The sequence below is a fragment of the Macrotis lagotis genome, chromosome 8 (assembly GCF_037893015.1).
Source record: "Macrotis lagotis isolate mMagLag1 chromosome 8, bilby.v1.9.chrom.fasta, whole genome shotgun sequence".
In the NCBI taxonomy this organism is placed as follows: domain Eukaryota; kingdom Metazoa; phylum Chordata; class Mammalia; order Peramelemorphia; family Peramelidae; genus Macrotis; species Macrotis lagotis.
The window spans coordinates 110,260,885-110,274,196 of record NC_133665.1 but is presented as its reverse complement, the minus strand read 5'-3'; the positions used below and the strand labels follow the sequence as shown (position 1 = coordinate 110,274,196).

The following is a 13,312-nucleotide window of genomic DNA, read 5'->3' as shown; positions in this document are numbered from 1 at the left end:
ATTCTGAATGTGAGAAGGGACCTCTGAGATCAAACCCACACAGGGCACACTGTCCTCTGCATTGACCTTAGGGGAATGGTGTTAGGACTGAAAGCTGGTGTTCTTTCTCCCAGCCTAGGGTTCTTCCCATTGGACCACACTGCTTTTTGCTATCATAAAATGGTAGAAAACAGACTAGTTATGCTTGTTACCACTTCCAAAGTGGTAAGGTTAGTGAGGCCAGAAAGGTCAGAGCAGAGCCAATTTGTCGTCCTGGTCCCCTTCTCAGTCCTTCCTTCAGTTCCCTCCCCACCGGCTGCTCAGAGAAGTTGGGTGGGGCCAAGAATGCTTTATATAGGGGCCAAAACAGCTCCTCCCCAGCAGAGAGGCTGGCCGTCCGGGAGGGAGGCTGTAGACTCAGATCTCCAAGCAAGCTCAGCTCAGTTCAGCCCCTGGGGTTGGGCAGGAATCCCAGTCCAGCTCCTCAAGGCAGGATGGACCTCCTAGGGCTGGCTGCCCAGTGGCTGCTGGGGAGTCTGCTGGTCACCCTGGGAGCTAGCAAGAACAGCATGCCCCGGTTACAACTTTCCTTCAGAGGTAAGCAAGACCCTGGGTTCTGGGGACCCACATCCACTCAGACATACATGTCTGCCCACATGAACAGCCACATGTCCAGAACAGTCCCCTGCTATACCTCCTCCCCTTGCTTTGAGTACCCACCACCCCAAAGATGCACTCATATCTCCCAGATACCCACAACCTCCTGAACTCACCCCTCAGGGACTCAATCCTTTTCTGGGTAGCAGCACAGTGGGAAAAGCACTGGATTTGGACTCAGGGATTCCAGTTCAAATCCAGACTCTGCCACTTAATTTCTCTGTGACCTTGGTTCAGTCACTTCCCTTATGATCTCATTTTTTCTTATCTGTGAAATGAGAGGGTATTACTAGATGATTTCTAAGGTCCCTTCCACCTTTCAACGATATTTACTCTCTTTTTTTTTAGTTTGGTTTTTTTTTTTGCAAGGCAAATGGGGTTAAGTGGCTTGCCCAAGGCCACACAGCTAGGTAATTATTAAGTGTCTGACACCGGATTTGAACCCAGGTACTTCTGACTCCAAGGCCAGTGCTTTATCCACTACGCCACCTAGCCGCCCCTGATATTTACTCTTAAGAAAATATCACTTGTGAATTGGGGTCAGCAAAGTCTTTTATTTATAAGCCATTTCAAATTATCCTCCCACAGAATCATTTCTGTCACTATAGGGAGAAACATGATCAACCAAAGTCCCTAAGAACGATGATGCCCTAAGAGAAAAGTCTCCCATTTTTCTAAATGCTTGAGAGTTTACAAAATAATTTCCTTACAACAGCTGAACAGGTTTTTTAATTATCAGGATTCCCATTTTACAGATGAAGGAACTGAGACAAAGGTGAAATGTCTGTCCAGGGTCACAAAGAAAGCAGAAAAGATGGGGTTTGAACCCAGATTCTTTCTTTGTTAAATGTAATGGGCTTTCAGACTTTACTAGCCAACCAACCAAGTGCTCAGGGATGACATTGTCACTGGGAGCTGGAGGACCCAGACTTGCTGACTGCTTATCAGCTTAGGCTACTCAGACACTCCTTGAGTTGAGGGTCTGTGGCCAAGGCTTTTCAGACATGGAGGGAGGGGAGCAGGAATCTAGTTGCCATGAAACATGATATTCTGCCCTCAGATGGAATGGTTCTGGGAGGATATTTGTGATTGTTGGGGGGGAGGCGCAGCTGAATAGGACTTTCCTAGACCTTTTAGGGCTGAGGGAAAGGATTCAAAGTGGAGATGGGAATATATTGCCTTTCACAAATCAGAAATGGATCCCAAGCCTAGTTTGGGTGTTTCCTGGGACCCAGGAGACCTAGGAGTGCTGACCCAGAGAAAAGTAGTGCTAGCTCCACCCCCCCCCCCCACATACCTATTGCCCGCAGCCTACCTGGAGAGATCCTTCCAACTAGCATCCTACCTCTGAAAACACCCTTCCTTCTACTCTCTTCTATTCCAAGTCCTTTGAGAAGGAATTTCTTGAGCCTCCTTCAGAGCCCTTCAGACTCTGGATGCTCTATAATCATCCCAACCCCAAATCTCTTATAGAGCAGTCAAACTTCTCTTGTTCTTGTTAGGATAAGAAAATGGCTGAATTCCCACATAAATACCTGGAAGATCTGGTTGGGGTTGCTGTCACAGACTCAACATGTCAGAGAGAAAAGGGAAACCATCTAAGTTGAATCTTGTCTTACAGGTGAAGAAAAGGCCCAAAGACAGGAGGGGGCTTGTCCACAGAAGCCATGACAACTGTCTTGGCCACCAGGAGCCCACAAGGGTTTAAAATCCTGTGTCTAGGACAGCCAGACCTGAGGTTGGAGAAGTAGAGGCAAGAGCCAAGAATAGTTAGTGCCAGTCTCTGGCCTCCTGCAGGGGTACAAGGTCCCACCCCCCTGGAGCCTTATCTGGGGCCCAGGGCCCTGGAGAGGCTGAGATAAGCCCAGACCACATTCTCCTTTCTTTTTCTGAGAGCAAACTGGCTGGCACAGGCCCTGGCCCTGGCCCAGGCCCAGGTAGGACCCCAGGATTTAGGCCCAGTTGACCTTGATAAGTACCACTATGGAGAAACAAAGGGAGACAGAGTCCCCTTCAAATTCTAGACTGGTCTTTGGAAGGTGACATGGCCTTGGATTTGGGATTAAGTGGTAGGTTCAAATCTGAAATCTGTCATTTGTTTCCTGAATGTCTTTGGGCAAGTCATATAACCAAAAAATATTTGTGAAGCACTTATTATAAGCCAGGATCTCCACCAAGCCTTAGGAATATATAGAAAGATAAAGACACAGAGCAATGCAAACCATTGTGTTTTTACAGATGTTTAGAGGGATGAGTTGCTATATGGAAAGGTCAGAAGATGTAAAGAATGTAGAGCTAGGGGACTCTATTGCCAAAATTATATGAAAGGCAATTTCAGGATTCTTGGAAAAGCCTCTTTGAGAAGGTGAAACAAAATTCAAGGAGGGAAACAAAATTCAAGAAGACCAGAAAGATAAGGGAGCAGGTTGCCAAAGGATATTTGATCTGAAGCTATTGGGGTTTATTGAAGGGAGAGGTGACCGTTCTGCTTTCTGATTGATAAATATCAGAGTGGGACTAGTTGACCTATGAGGGCTTTTATGTTTTATAATACACTGAGAACTTATTATTAGGGGTGCTGTCCTCAGAGAGCTCCCTGTCTGAGGGGAAGACGTGGTTCCCAGCTATCAGTGAGACCTGACACTGAAGACAGAAGCAAACAGCAGAAAGGGAATGAATGATCATTTATAGCTTCCCCCATCGAGGAGGGAAAGAAGATGTAAAGAGTGTGGTTTATAGGAGCTTAGTCAGGGATGGGTTTGCCAGGATTCAAGAAGGATTCTGAATGAGGAAAGGCCCCTGGGATGTGTGAGAGGGTTGGAGAAGGACCAGGGATGCTGGGGCCCTCTCTGTGGACACAGCTGGCCACGCCATTGTGGCTCCTGCTGTAACCACGTGTGGTCCAGCTGTTCTCTCCCCTGCCCCTTTCATCAGCTGCCAGAGCCCATCTGGCTTCCCCTAGGGCCCATATTATTGACTCTGATGTTTTCTGGAACCTGGTCCCAGTTTTCTACGATTCTTTTTCTTTTCTGGTACCAGACAAAAATTGAAGGAAGTGATATAGGGAAGAAGCTAGAAATTGAGATGGATTATAGATTGGGATGTGATAGAGCAGAGTGTAATCTGAAGAGGAGGCTGAGGTATGACATGAGATAGAGAATGGGTGATAGAGGGGCAGAATTTGAGGGGAAAGCTTGGGGTGAACTTTGGAGAGAGGCCAGTCTATGAGGGAGAGATTGGGGACATGATGGGTGGGGGCAGTGTTTGTGGGGGAGGCAAGAGAGGAATTGCCAAGAGGGTGGACAGGAAGGGCAAGGTAGGATTGGGAGTTTGGGCTGTATGGGGAGCTGCATGAAATTACTGCTCCCAAGTTAGAAAGATACTGGCAGGCTAGAGAATTTTTCCAGATGTTCAGTGAGACAAGTTGCAAGATAGAAGGGGTGGGGGAAGAAAGGAATGAAGAGGTAGGGACCCTACTGCCAATGCTCCTCCTAGCCCCTGGAGGGAGAGGGGGCCAGAGATGGGAGCCAAGGGGAGGAGGGAGAGAGACCCTAAGAACATGGTCAGGAAACTTCCTCTGGACCCTATTGATGTACAGAACTCTTAGTGTACTCCTGTGTGTGTATGTGTGTGTGTGTGTGTGTGTGTGTGTGTGTGAGAGAGAGAGAGAGAGAGAGAGAGAGAGAGAGAGAGAGAGAGAGAGAGAGCAAGAGAGAGAGAGTGGCAGAAAGACAGAGATTCCTTCCCCAGCTCCCACTGCTACTTGGACAGCTAGGAAGATGATTAATTGCAATTTCTTGGTGGCATCCAGGTCCATCAGGAAAAGAGTTGAGCAATAAATAGAGATAAATGAAACCAGGCTGGTATGAAGTGTGCCAGAACCCAGAAGTAAATGCAGGAACTGTGTATTTTTTTTAGTCCTTTTTTGGCTTGGAGGTGAGGATGGAGAGAGCAGAAAGGGCAGGTCCCTATGGCAATGACAAGACCATGTTGCCCTCTTAGTCTTAGTGGTCATGTAAGATGTGGGCATGTTCTTAGGTGCTTGGTCCCTTCAGGGTTGGGACTTCTTGCACACACCCCAGTTCAACAAATTTCAGTGAAGAACAAGTGATTCTGACTTGTCCAACCTGACTCCCTGGAACAAATGAACTACCTTTCTTATTTCCAGAGATGAGTGGAGGCAGGAGGGGTAGGGAAAAAGGAAAAAGTCAAAATTAGGATGGAACAGCTAGGTCTTTTCCTCAGGATGCTGACATGGGAGCAACCATCTTAGAGTCCCCATCTGGTTGGGGTTGGGAAGAAGGAAGGCAAGGGAGTGGGCTGTGGACTGGCAGATGAAGTGAGGTAGGGGATGGTCTGGGCTGCCTGCATATGCAATCTGCCCCAAAGTAAGAAAATGCCAGGCAATCTGACCCTTGAAAGGAAAGGCTGGGAAAAAGTTTAGACTAACCATAATGTTCCTTTTCCTCATGTCCACTCTACAGACCTCCTGACCACTAACCGCTCTACCCTCTTTCTGGGCCCTCGGGGTAAATTGGATCTGAGGGCTCTGTACTTGGATGAATATCGGGACCGGCTCTTTCTGGGCGGACGGGACACCCTCTACTCCCTGCGATTGGACCAGGCAGGACCTGACCCCAAGGAGGTGAGTCAGGAACCTGGGTTCTAAGATTGGGTCAAAAGAGCCATCCTTTTCCCATGACTATCCACAGAATCTGGGAATATTAGAGTGCCAACCACATATTAGTGGCTTAAAAATATTCATGGAATTATTGGGAGGCACCTTAGAAATCATCTAGTGCCACACTCTCATTTTGTAAATAGGGAAACTGAGATCCAAAGAGAGGATAGAATATTTCTGAGTTCATCAAGTAAACTTGAGGATCAGATCGGAGGCTTCCTCTTCACTTTTTCTCTGCCTCTTCCATAACCCCTCCCAAGTATGATGAGGGCTCCCAAGGGGGCCCGAGCATATAGAGTACATATTGTAATATTCCTTTCCCAAATGTTAAAAAGGGATTTCCCTCTGGTTCCTCCCTCTCTTCCCTCAGCTTATAGTCCAATAATGTATGTGTTCACAGATCTTGTGGCCTCCTCGACCTGGTCAGAAGGAGGAATGTATCCTGAAAGGCAGGGATCCCTTGGTAAGTGATGGTGATGCACATTGCACGTTGTCAGGATCTCTTAAGGCATTATATGACATTTCTCTTAGGTCTTGGTCCCCAGAGATGGTTCCCCAAATTGGTAGTCTGATTCTAAGATCACTGGGGCAACAGTTAAAGCCTTGCCTTATTTCCCCCTTCTGGACAGGGATGCAGAAGAGATTTATATGTTGCTTTGGTGTCCCAGAGAGGACCTAGTGTCCCAAATTATGGGACAGTGGTGGAGAAGATGTAATTCCCAAAAGGCGTTTTTTAAAAAAATTACCCAAATGAGGGGCGGCTAGGTGGTGCAGTGGATAAAGCATCAGCCCTGGAGTCAGGAGTACCTGGGTTCAAATCTGGTCTCAGACACTTAATAATTACCTAGCTGTGTGGCCTTGGGCAAGCCACTTAACCCCGTTTGCCTTGCAAAAAAACCTAAAAAAAAAATTACCCAAATGAGATGTGTGTGTGTGTGTGTGTGTGTGTGTGGTTTTCAACCAATTACAGAGAATGAAGTGGGGCTCCTACCTGCTTAGTCACACAATTTCTCAGATAGGGGTGCTGTTGGTCTCCGGACCAGGCCTTCATGAAGGGTGAGGGGACCCAGAACTCCTGTTCTCCTTCACCACCACCCTTTTTTTTTTTTTTTTGCCAATTCAGGAACCAGTAGCTCAGAGCAATAAGAGACCTAATTTCCTTCCTGCCTGGGCAGGGAAGACAATGGGCCAGACTAGGTGGGGGGAGAGAGAGCAATGTAGCAGGGAAGGGCAATCTGGAGAAACTTCAAGATTGTAGGGGATTGTGAGCCAGCCTGCTCCCCAGTCTGTCTCAGTCCAGGCAAAGACCAGTGAAATACAACCTTCTAGCTAGCTTTCCTAGATCAAGGGACAGGAGAAAGGCTGTTTGGTGGGGGTTTGATCCTGACCCAATTCAACATACCCAACCATACACCTGTCCCCTGACAATATTCAAAAAGTCCATAGTGTCAGGAGGAGTCCATGTTAAGGGTTGGGTTTGAGACAAAAATAAATAAAATCTAATCTTTGTTCTTGTAGAACTCTAAGTCTGGGGGTGGAGTGGGGAACAAGGACGTATAATGACATAAGGCAGGGAGTGATAAGGGCCATAATAGAGGGGCAGACAAAGTAACTCAGCATTTCAGAAAGAGTGTTCAGAAGGGCCTGGGAAGATCAGGAAAGACTTCATGGAGGAGATGACAGCTGAGCTGGGTCTTGAAGAAAGGAAAGAATTGTGCCAAAGATGGAAGGACAGAACTCTAGGCAGAGAGAGATCTGAAAGGGACTTTGTGGGCCATTGAGTCCAAATCAGGCATTTTTACAGATTAGGACACTGAGGCAGAGGTGAGGTCACTGCTAACATGTCTGAGGCAGTATCCTAACCCAAGTCCTTCTCAAGTACAGGATGAAGCAAGGGACACGTCCAAGACAGAGAAGGACATTTTCAGGGCATGGCAAATAACCATCAGGGAGGCACTGAGCTCCAATGGATTGGAGGGAGTGGAGCCTCTGGACACTTGGTTCTCTTTCTAGGTTGATTTGAGTTGGGGAGATGGAGAGTTGCTTTCATGCCCCTCCTTAGACCTCATCCTTCTGTTGCTTTCCCCTCCAGACTGAATGTGCCAACTATGTTCGCGTGCTCCACCCCTACAATAGGACCCATCTGCTGGCCTGCGGCACAGGAGCCTTCCAACCTATGTGTGCCCTCATCACTGTGGGCCATCGGGGGGAGGTGAGCAGGAAGCACCTGGCTCCAGGCCCAGGAACTGACTGTGCATGGGGCCTCAAAGGGCAGGGGTCTTAGAGAAATGGCATTCCCCATGCCTCCTGTCCACTGGCTTCAGAGTTTGACCCTAGTTGAAGGCTCCCCATTGAGTAGAAGTTGAAGGGCAGTGCCCTGCCCTGGGGCATGAGGGAGTGTGATGGTGGCAACCCAGAAGGGAAAGCTTTGTGCCTGGAGAGGGGGTTGTAGCTGAGGAGGAAGAGATCTAAGACAACCTTTTCCCCCTCCCCCCCACTCTCCATACACTCTCTCTGATTCCACGCAATCAGAATTCCGGTGACCTTTTGGTTGGTTATGGCAGAGGACCAGGAGGCAGCTAGAACCCTCTAGGCCTCTTGAGGATCTTGTCTCCCCAAGAGGAGAAGAATAGCGAGGGAGGGAGGGAGGGAGGGAGGGAGGATGGGAGGGAAGATGGGGAAGGCTGGGTGGGTGTGGGAACCAGACTGGGATTCTTCACAATTACCATCCCTTCCCATTCCTTTGCCATCCCTTAGCATGTGTTCAACCTGGACCACGCCAGTGTGGAAGGTGGGCGGGGACGCTGCCCACATGAACCTGACAGACCCTTTTCCAGCACCTTTGTTGGTGGGTGATTCTTGGTGGAATACAACCTGAGGGGAGAGTTAACGGTAGAAGCAAGACTTGGATATTTGGAGGAAGAGGGAAGGAATGTTAGGCAACATAGGTCTAAAAGAAAAGTGATCTGGGTTCAGGTGGGATCTCTAGTATATCATCTCTTAACTTGCTTCTACTGTCTGCTACTTGAATCTTGTATCTAATTAAACTGCGAACTCCCAAGGACAGAGTCTTGTTCTACTTCTCTCTCCTCTGTAATCCCTGCGTATAGAAATGAAGGGCTTGGGGAGGACGATGGGGAAGGTACTGCCCTGAGCAGAAATCCAGAGGTCATTAGCATGGATAGAACTGATAGACTGGGAACTCGGAAGAAGTAGCTGTGGACAGTGCCTGAATGTAAAGGGAGCAATGAGCCCGGTCCAGAGGGGAGGGTGAGGTAGAGAAGCAGACTGGGAAGCTCCTCCCCTTGTCTCACCACCTTGGCTCCCAGTGTTCCCACCTCTGACTCCCCTCTTCCCCAGGTGGAGAATTGTACACAGGCCTCACTGCTGACTTCCTGGGCCGAGAAGCTGTGCTCTTCCGCAGCGGTGGTGCCCGGCCTGCTCTTCGTTCTGACACTGACCAAAGCCTCCTCCATGGTGAGTCCCTGTCTGGCTAGCTCCCCAATGGAATTCTCTTGGAGACTGACCAGAAGAGGAAAGACTAGAGTATCAGGAGTCTGAAGAAGCCTCCCTCCCACCTGTGCTTGGTTGTTGGGGTGGGCCCAGCCTCTCCAGCTGACATCTATCAGACTTGAGGTACTGCTTCCTGAGAACTCTTCTCCCATAAACTCTGTCTTCTCCCCCCCAGACCCCAAGTTTGTGGGTGCTGCCCTTATCCCTGACAATACTGACCGGGACAATGACAAGGTCTACTTTTTCTTCTCGGAGGCAGCTGCCCTTCCCGATGGGGGTTCTGGCCAGGCTATCGTCAGTCGAGTGGGCCGCATCTGTGTGGTGAGAGGCTGGCTGGGGGTTTCGGTGGGTAGGGACTAAAGAAGTAAAGCCCTCCTCCTCATCTTGGTAAGGAAATGAAGATCCAGGCATCAAGACAGGAGAGATCCTAGATTTCTGAGCTACCTCCTAGGTTCCCATCATTTGTCCCTACAATATGGACTAAGGGCATGGGGTATGCTGGGCTCTGCCCCTCCATCATACCTTGTTGTCTGAGGGATTCATCCCTATCATGGCCTTGCCTACTTCATCTCAGATTCCCCAAGGACTCTAGGGCTCCCTGACCTGGGTCCTGTCTCTGGAATAATCCTGCCTCCCCTTTCCTAGAATGATGCTGGGGGCCAGAGGGTACTGGTGAATAAATGGAGTACATTTCTGAAGGCCAGGCTCATCTGTTCTGTGCCTACCCCTGGTGGTGCTGACACCTACTTTGACCAACTGGGTAAGTTGGAGGGGAGAGGTATGGAGGAAGTTGATTTGGTGGGTTGGTCTTGGAGGGGGTTAGCTTGTGATTGTGATTGTGACTCAGCTAATGTTCACCTCACAGAGGATGTGTTCCTGTTGTGGCCCAAGGATGGGAAGAGTCCAGAGGTCTATGCACTATTCAGCACACTTAGGTAAAATACTGGTCCTTCTTCACCTGTCCTCTCATCTCCACACCCTGATCTATTTTTTTTGTCTCTTGTCTTTGGGTCTATCTGTCCTTTCATCCATTTGTGTCCCTCTGTATCATAAGATTTAAACCTAGAATGGACCTTGGAGTCCTTTCCATTCTCTGGTCCAGGTGTATTCAACCTAACGCAGCTTGGGGCTGAAGTCCTTTCATGGTAGCATTTGTTGTTGTGCTCCTTGGTGGTGGGGGTTGCATCATAATCACGAATGAGTACTGAATTCTGTATATGGCTCTTGAGGGGTTTTTGTTGGGCAATGGGACCCAGAAGAGCTAAACGGGTTGGATACACTTGTAAGTCTAACTAACCTTTTGGTTTTAAAGAAAAAGAAATGGAAGTTATGAGATTTAGTGACTACTGGAGGAAGGTCAGCCTCCTCCACAGTCCTAGAGTTGAAGTCTACATCCAGCAGTCCTTCTCCTTTACAAGATTTCTGTTTCTGTCTTCCCTGCACACAGTTTGCACCTAATAAAGGCTTGTTGACTAGTTTATCATCTCTCTATGAGTTCTGAGACTGCAGCCTCCTAGGCTTTCCTCTTTTCTTAGGATCTCTCATCTTCCATCTCTTAGGACCCTTCCACACCCTCCTTCCCTACTCAAGCTTCAGTGACTACCTGACCATTGGTGTATTTCTTTGGCAGTGCTGTTTTCCAGGGCTTTGCTGTCTGTGTGTACCATATGGCTGATATCTGGGAGGTTTTCAATGGACCTTTTGCTCATAGGGATGGTCCCCAGCATCAGTGGGGACCCTATGGGGGCAAGGTGCCCTTCCCTCGGCCAGGGGTGGTGAGTTGACATCTATGGACAACAAGGGAGAGGGAGGATGTCAAAGGAGAGAGAAGTGAAAAGAAAGGAGGTTGAGAGGGTGTTGGCTTTTCCTACTCTTAAAAAAGCAGTCCCTGGGGGATGGCAATTTGCACCAGTACTCTTGGAGATTGGCTCTGGGCAACAATCTTAAGTATAGTCTTAGACTCCCTTATTATCTGGCACTTGTCTTGGACCTTCCACCTTCCCAGTATGGCCCTGGAACTTGCACTCCTTGGACATAGTCCTAAACTCCAAATCCTGCCCCACCCTAACCCTATTCCCTGAACAAAGCCTGGGTTCCATATTCACTAGAAACAGTCAGCTGACTATGAAGGAGAAGGCTATCTATCTGTTATATTGCTTTTCTAACATCCACACTAAAGGGAAAGGGGAGGAAAGAACCTCAAGGTTGGGGGGAGTTCATGACAGAGAGAGAGAGTTGGGAGATAAATGTGGGATGATGAGGGTTTGGGGAGAGACGCCAACTCATTTTCTTCTGTTCTCTCTGCTCTCCTCTTCCTTGGCTCTTGTCTCTCGGCTTTCTGGTCCCACCCTCCCCTTCCTCTGACCTTTGGCCCCACAGTGCCCCAGTAAGACCACAACCCAGCCTGGCCGGCCCTTTGGAAGTACCAAGGACTTCCCAGATGATGTGCTGCAGTTCACCCGGGCCCACCCACTTATGTTCCGATCTGTGTTGCCCCGGCATGGTCGTCCCATTCTTGTCAAGACTCATCAGCCCTATAGACTTCTCCAGATTGTGGTAGACCGAGTGGAAGCTGAGGATGGGGCCTATGATGTCATCTTCCTGGGCACAGGTAGGTGAACTGAGACCCCCAACTCCCTTGCTATGTGGACTTTCCCTTTCTAGAAGAGCTGGCATTATTGATCATATCCCTAAAATCCCACTATTATCAAGTTATTCCTTTTGCCTATATATTGCTGTAAAAACACATCCAATTTCCAGTGTCTTACTATGAATGAATATATCAAATATGAGCAGATAATCAAAGATCAGATCAGAGGCTCTGAATTAGAATCCCAAACTCAGGACCCCTTTCCTTATACTCCTTTGAGATGAGCATGAGAACATTAGTTTGTGACAGAGGGACAATTAAGAGGGGGAGGTAGGTGAGGACAGGACAGACACTGAGCCACCTCACTCCATCAAAAAAGACTGCTCCAAGGAGCTAAAAGGCCCAAAATGAACAGCTTTGAGTTTATACTGACTGGGGTAGCTAGGTGGCACAGTGGCTAGAGCACCAGCCCAGGAGTCAGAAGGACCTGAGTTCAAACAGGCACTTAATGATTACCTAACTATGTGACCTTTGGCAAGTCAATTAACCCCAATGCCTTTCAAAAGCCCCCCCCCCCCCAAAAAAAAAACAAAAACAAAGTGTTCCTAAATTCATATTGACTGTACCCTCAGCATCGACTGGTCCTCTACAGTTCTGAGTGATAAGGCTCAGTTAGTTGCTTTGAACCTCTTTCTATCCTGTTACTTCCTCATCGTATTCTCTCCTCTCTTTCTTGTCCTCTTGCTTCTCAGATGCAGGTTCTGTACTCAAGGTCATAGCTTTCCAGACAGGTAAATCTGTGGAGCCTGAGGAGGCAATTCTGGAAGAGCTGCAGGTGTTTAAGGTATGTTGTGGATGTGGAGCTTAGGGTTGGGGAGAGGTGGAGGGGGAGGAGAGGGGTACTGGGAATGCCATCATCATGATCATTGCAGAATGGAAGAACTAGAAAATCCCATAGAGCCATAAATGTGCCATATGTTTTTAAAATGGAAAGAGAATGGAAATCTACAAAGTAAAGGCCAGAGAAGTTGGCTTTGATTTTTGGTGAAATTCTTAGAATATTTTAAAACATTTTATTTGTATGAATATATATTTTATTTTTTGTTACTCAACAATGCATCAAGATGAAAATAAAGGGGGAAAGTAGTCTTTAAAGGGATGGTTAGTGAACTTTTAGAAATAGAAGTGGCTACCATCAAGAGCCAGCATGAATTTATTAAGAACAAGCCATGTCAAATTAATCTCATTAATTTGATAATAATAGCTAACATTTATAAGATTCTTAAGAGTTTTACAAAGCACTTTACATTCATTATTTCACTTGGAATTAGGTGCTATTGTTATCTTACAGATGAGAAAACAGAGACTGATAGTGGTTAAGTGACTTGTGCAGGGTCTTTAAAAGAGTTTTGAAGCTAGATTTGTACTCAGGTCTTCCTAACTCCAGTTTATAGTTTACCTAAGCTTTAGCAAAACATTTGATAGAGTCTCTCTTATTATTCATATGGTCAATATGGAGAGAATTAGGTTAGATGATAGCAGGCTGAATGTCTAGATCCAAAGAATAGTCATTAATAGTTTAATATCCACATGGAGGGTCTGTAGTTGAATGCCCCAGGAATCTGTCCTTGGTCCTGTGCAGCTTAACATTTTTATGTTGACTTGAATAAAGAGCTGTTTATCAGATCTGATGATGACACAGAGCTAGGAGGGATAGTTGTTACATTGGATGATGGTGAGTATCCAGAAAGACCTTGATGGGCTGGAATGATGGTCCAAATATAATAAGATGAAATTCATAATGTAAATTCATCATAGACTCCTATATTTAGGGTTAAAAGGGACTTTGAAGGATAATCTTATTGCTTCATTTTATAGATAAGCACAATGAG

General features: G+C 47.3%; 1 protein-coding gene across 1 annotated transcript in view; it reads left to right on the top strand.

Moving 5' to 3' along the window:
* The first annotated feature begins 373 nt into the window (after positions 1-373).
* SEMA3G (semaphorin 3G) overlaps positions 374-13,312 on the top strand; it is a 23,596-nt gene continuing 10,657 nt past the window's right edge. The window contains exons 1-12 of the mRNA XM_074198133.1: positions 374-576; positions 5,121-5,281; positions 5,718-5,780; positions 7,410-7,529; positions 8,075-8,165; positions 8,678-8,794; positions 9,006-9,151; positions 9,476-9,590; positions 9,696-9,765; positions 10,461-10,605; positions 11,210-11,441; positions 12,173-12,264. Coding sequence (XP_074054234.1) covers positions 474-576; positions 5,121-5,281; positions 5,718-5,780; positions 7,410-7,529; positions 8,075-8,165; positions 8,678-8,794; positions 9,006-9,151; positions 9,476-9,590; positions 9,696-9,765; positions 10,461-10,605; positions 11,210-11,441; positions 12,173-12,264 — 1,455 coding nt within the window. The 5' untranslated portion in view covers positions 374-473. The remainder of the gene's footprint in view (positions 577-5,120; positions 5,282-5,717; positions 5,781-7,409; positions 7,530-8,074; positions 8,166-8,677; positions 8,795-9,005; positions 9,152-9,475; positions 9,591-9,695; positions 9,766-10,460; positions 10,606-11,209; positions 11,442-12,172; positions 12,265-13,312) is intronic.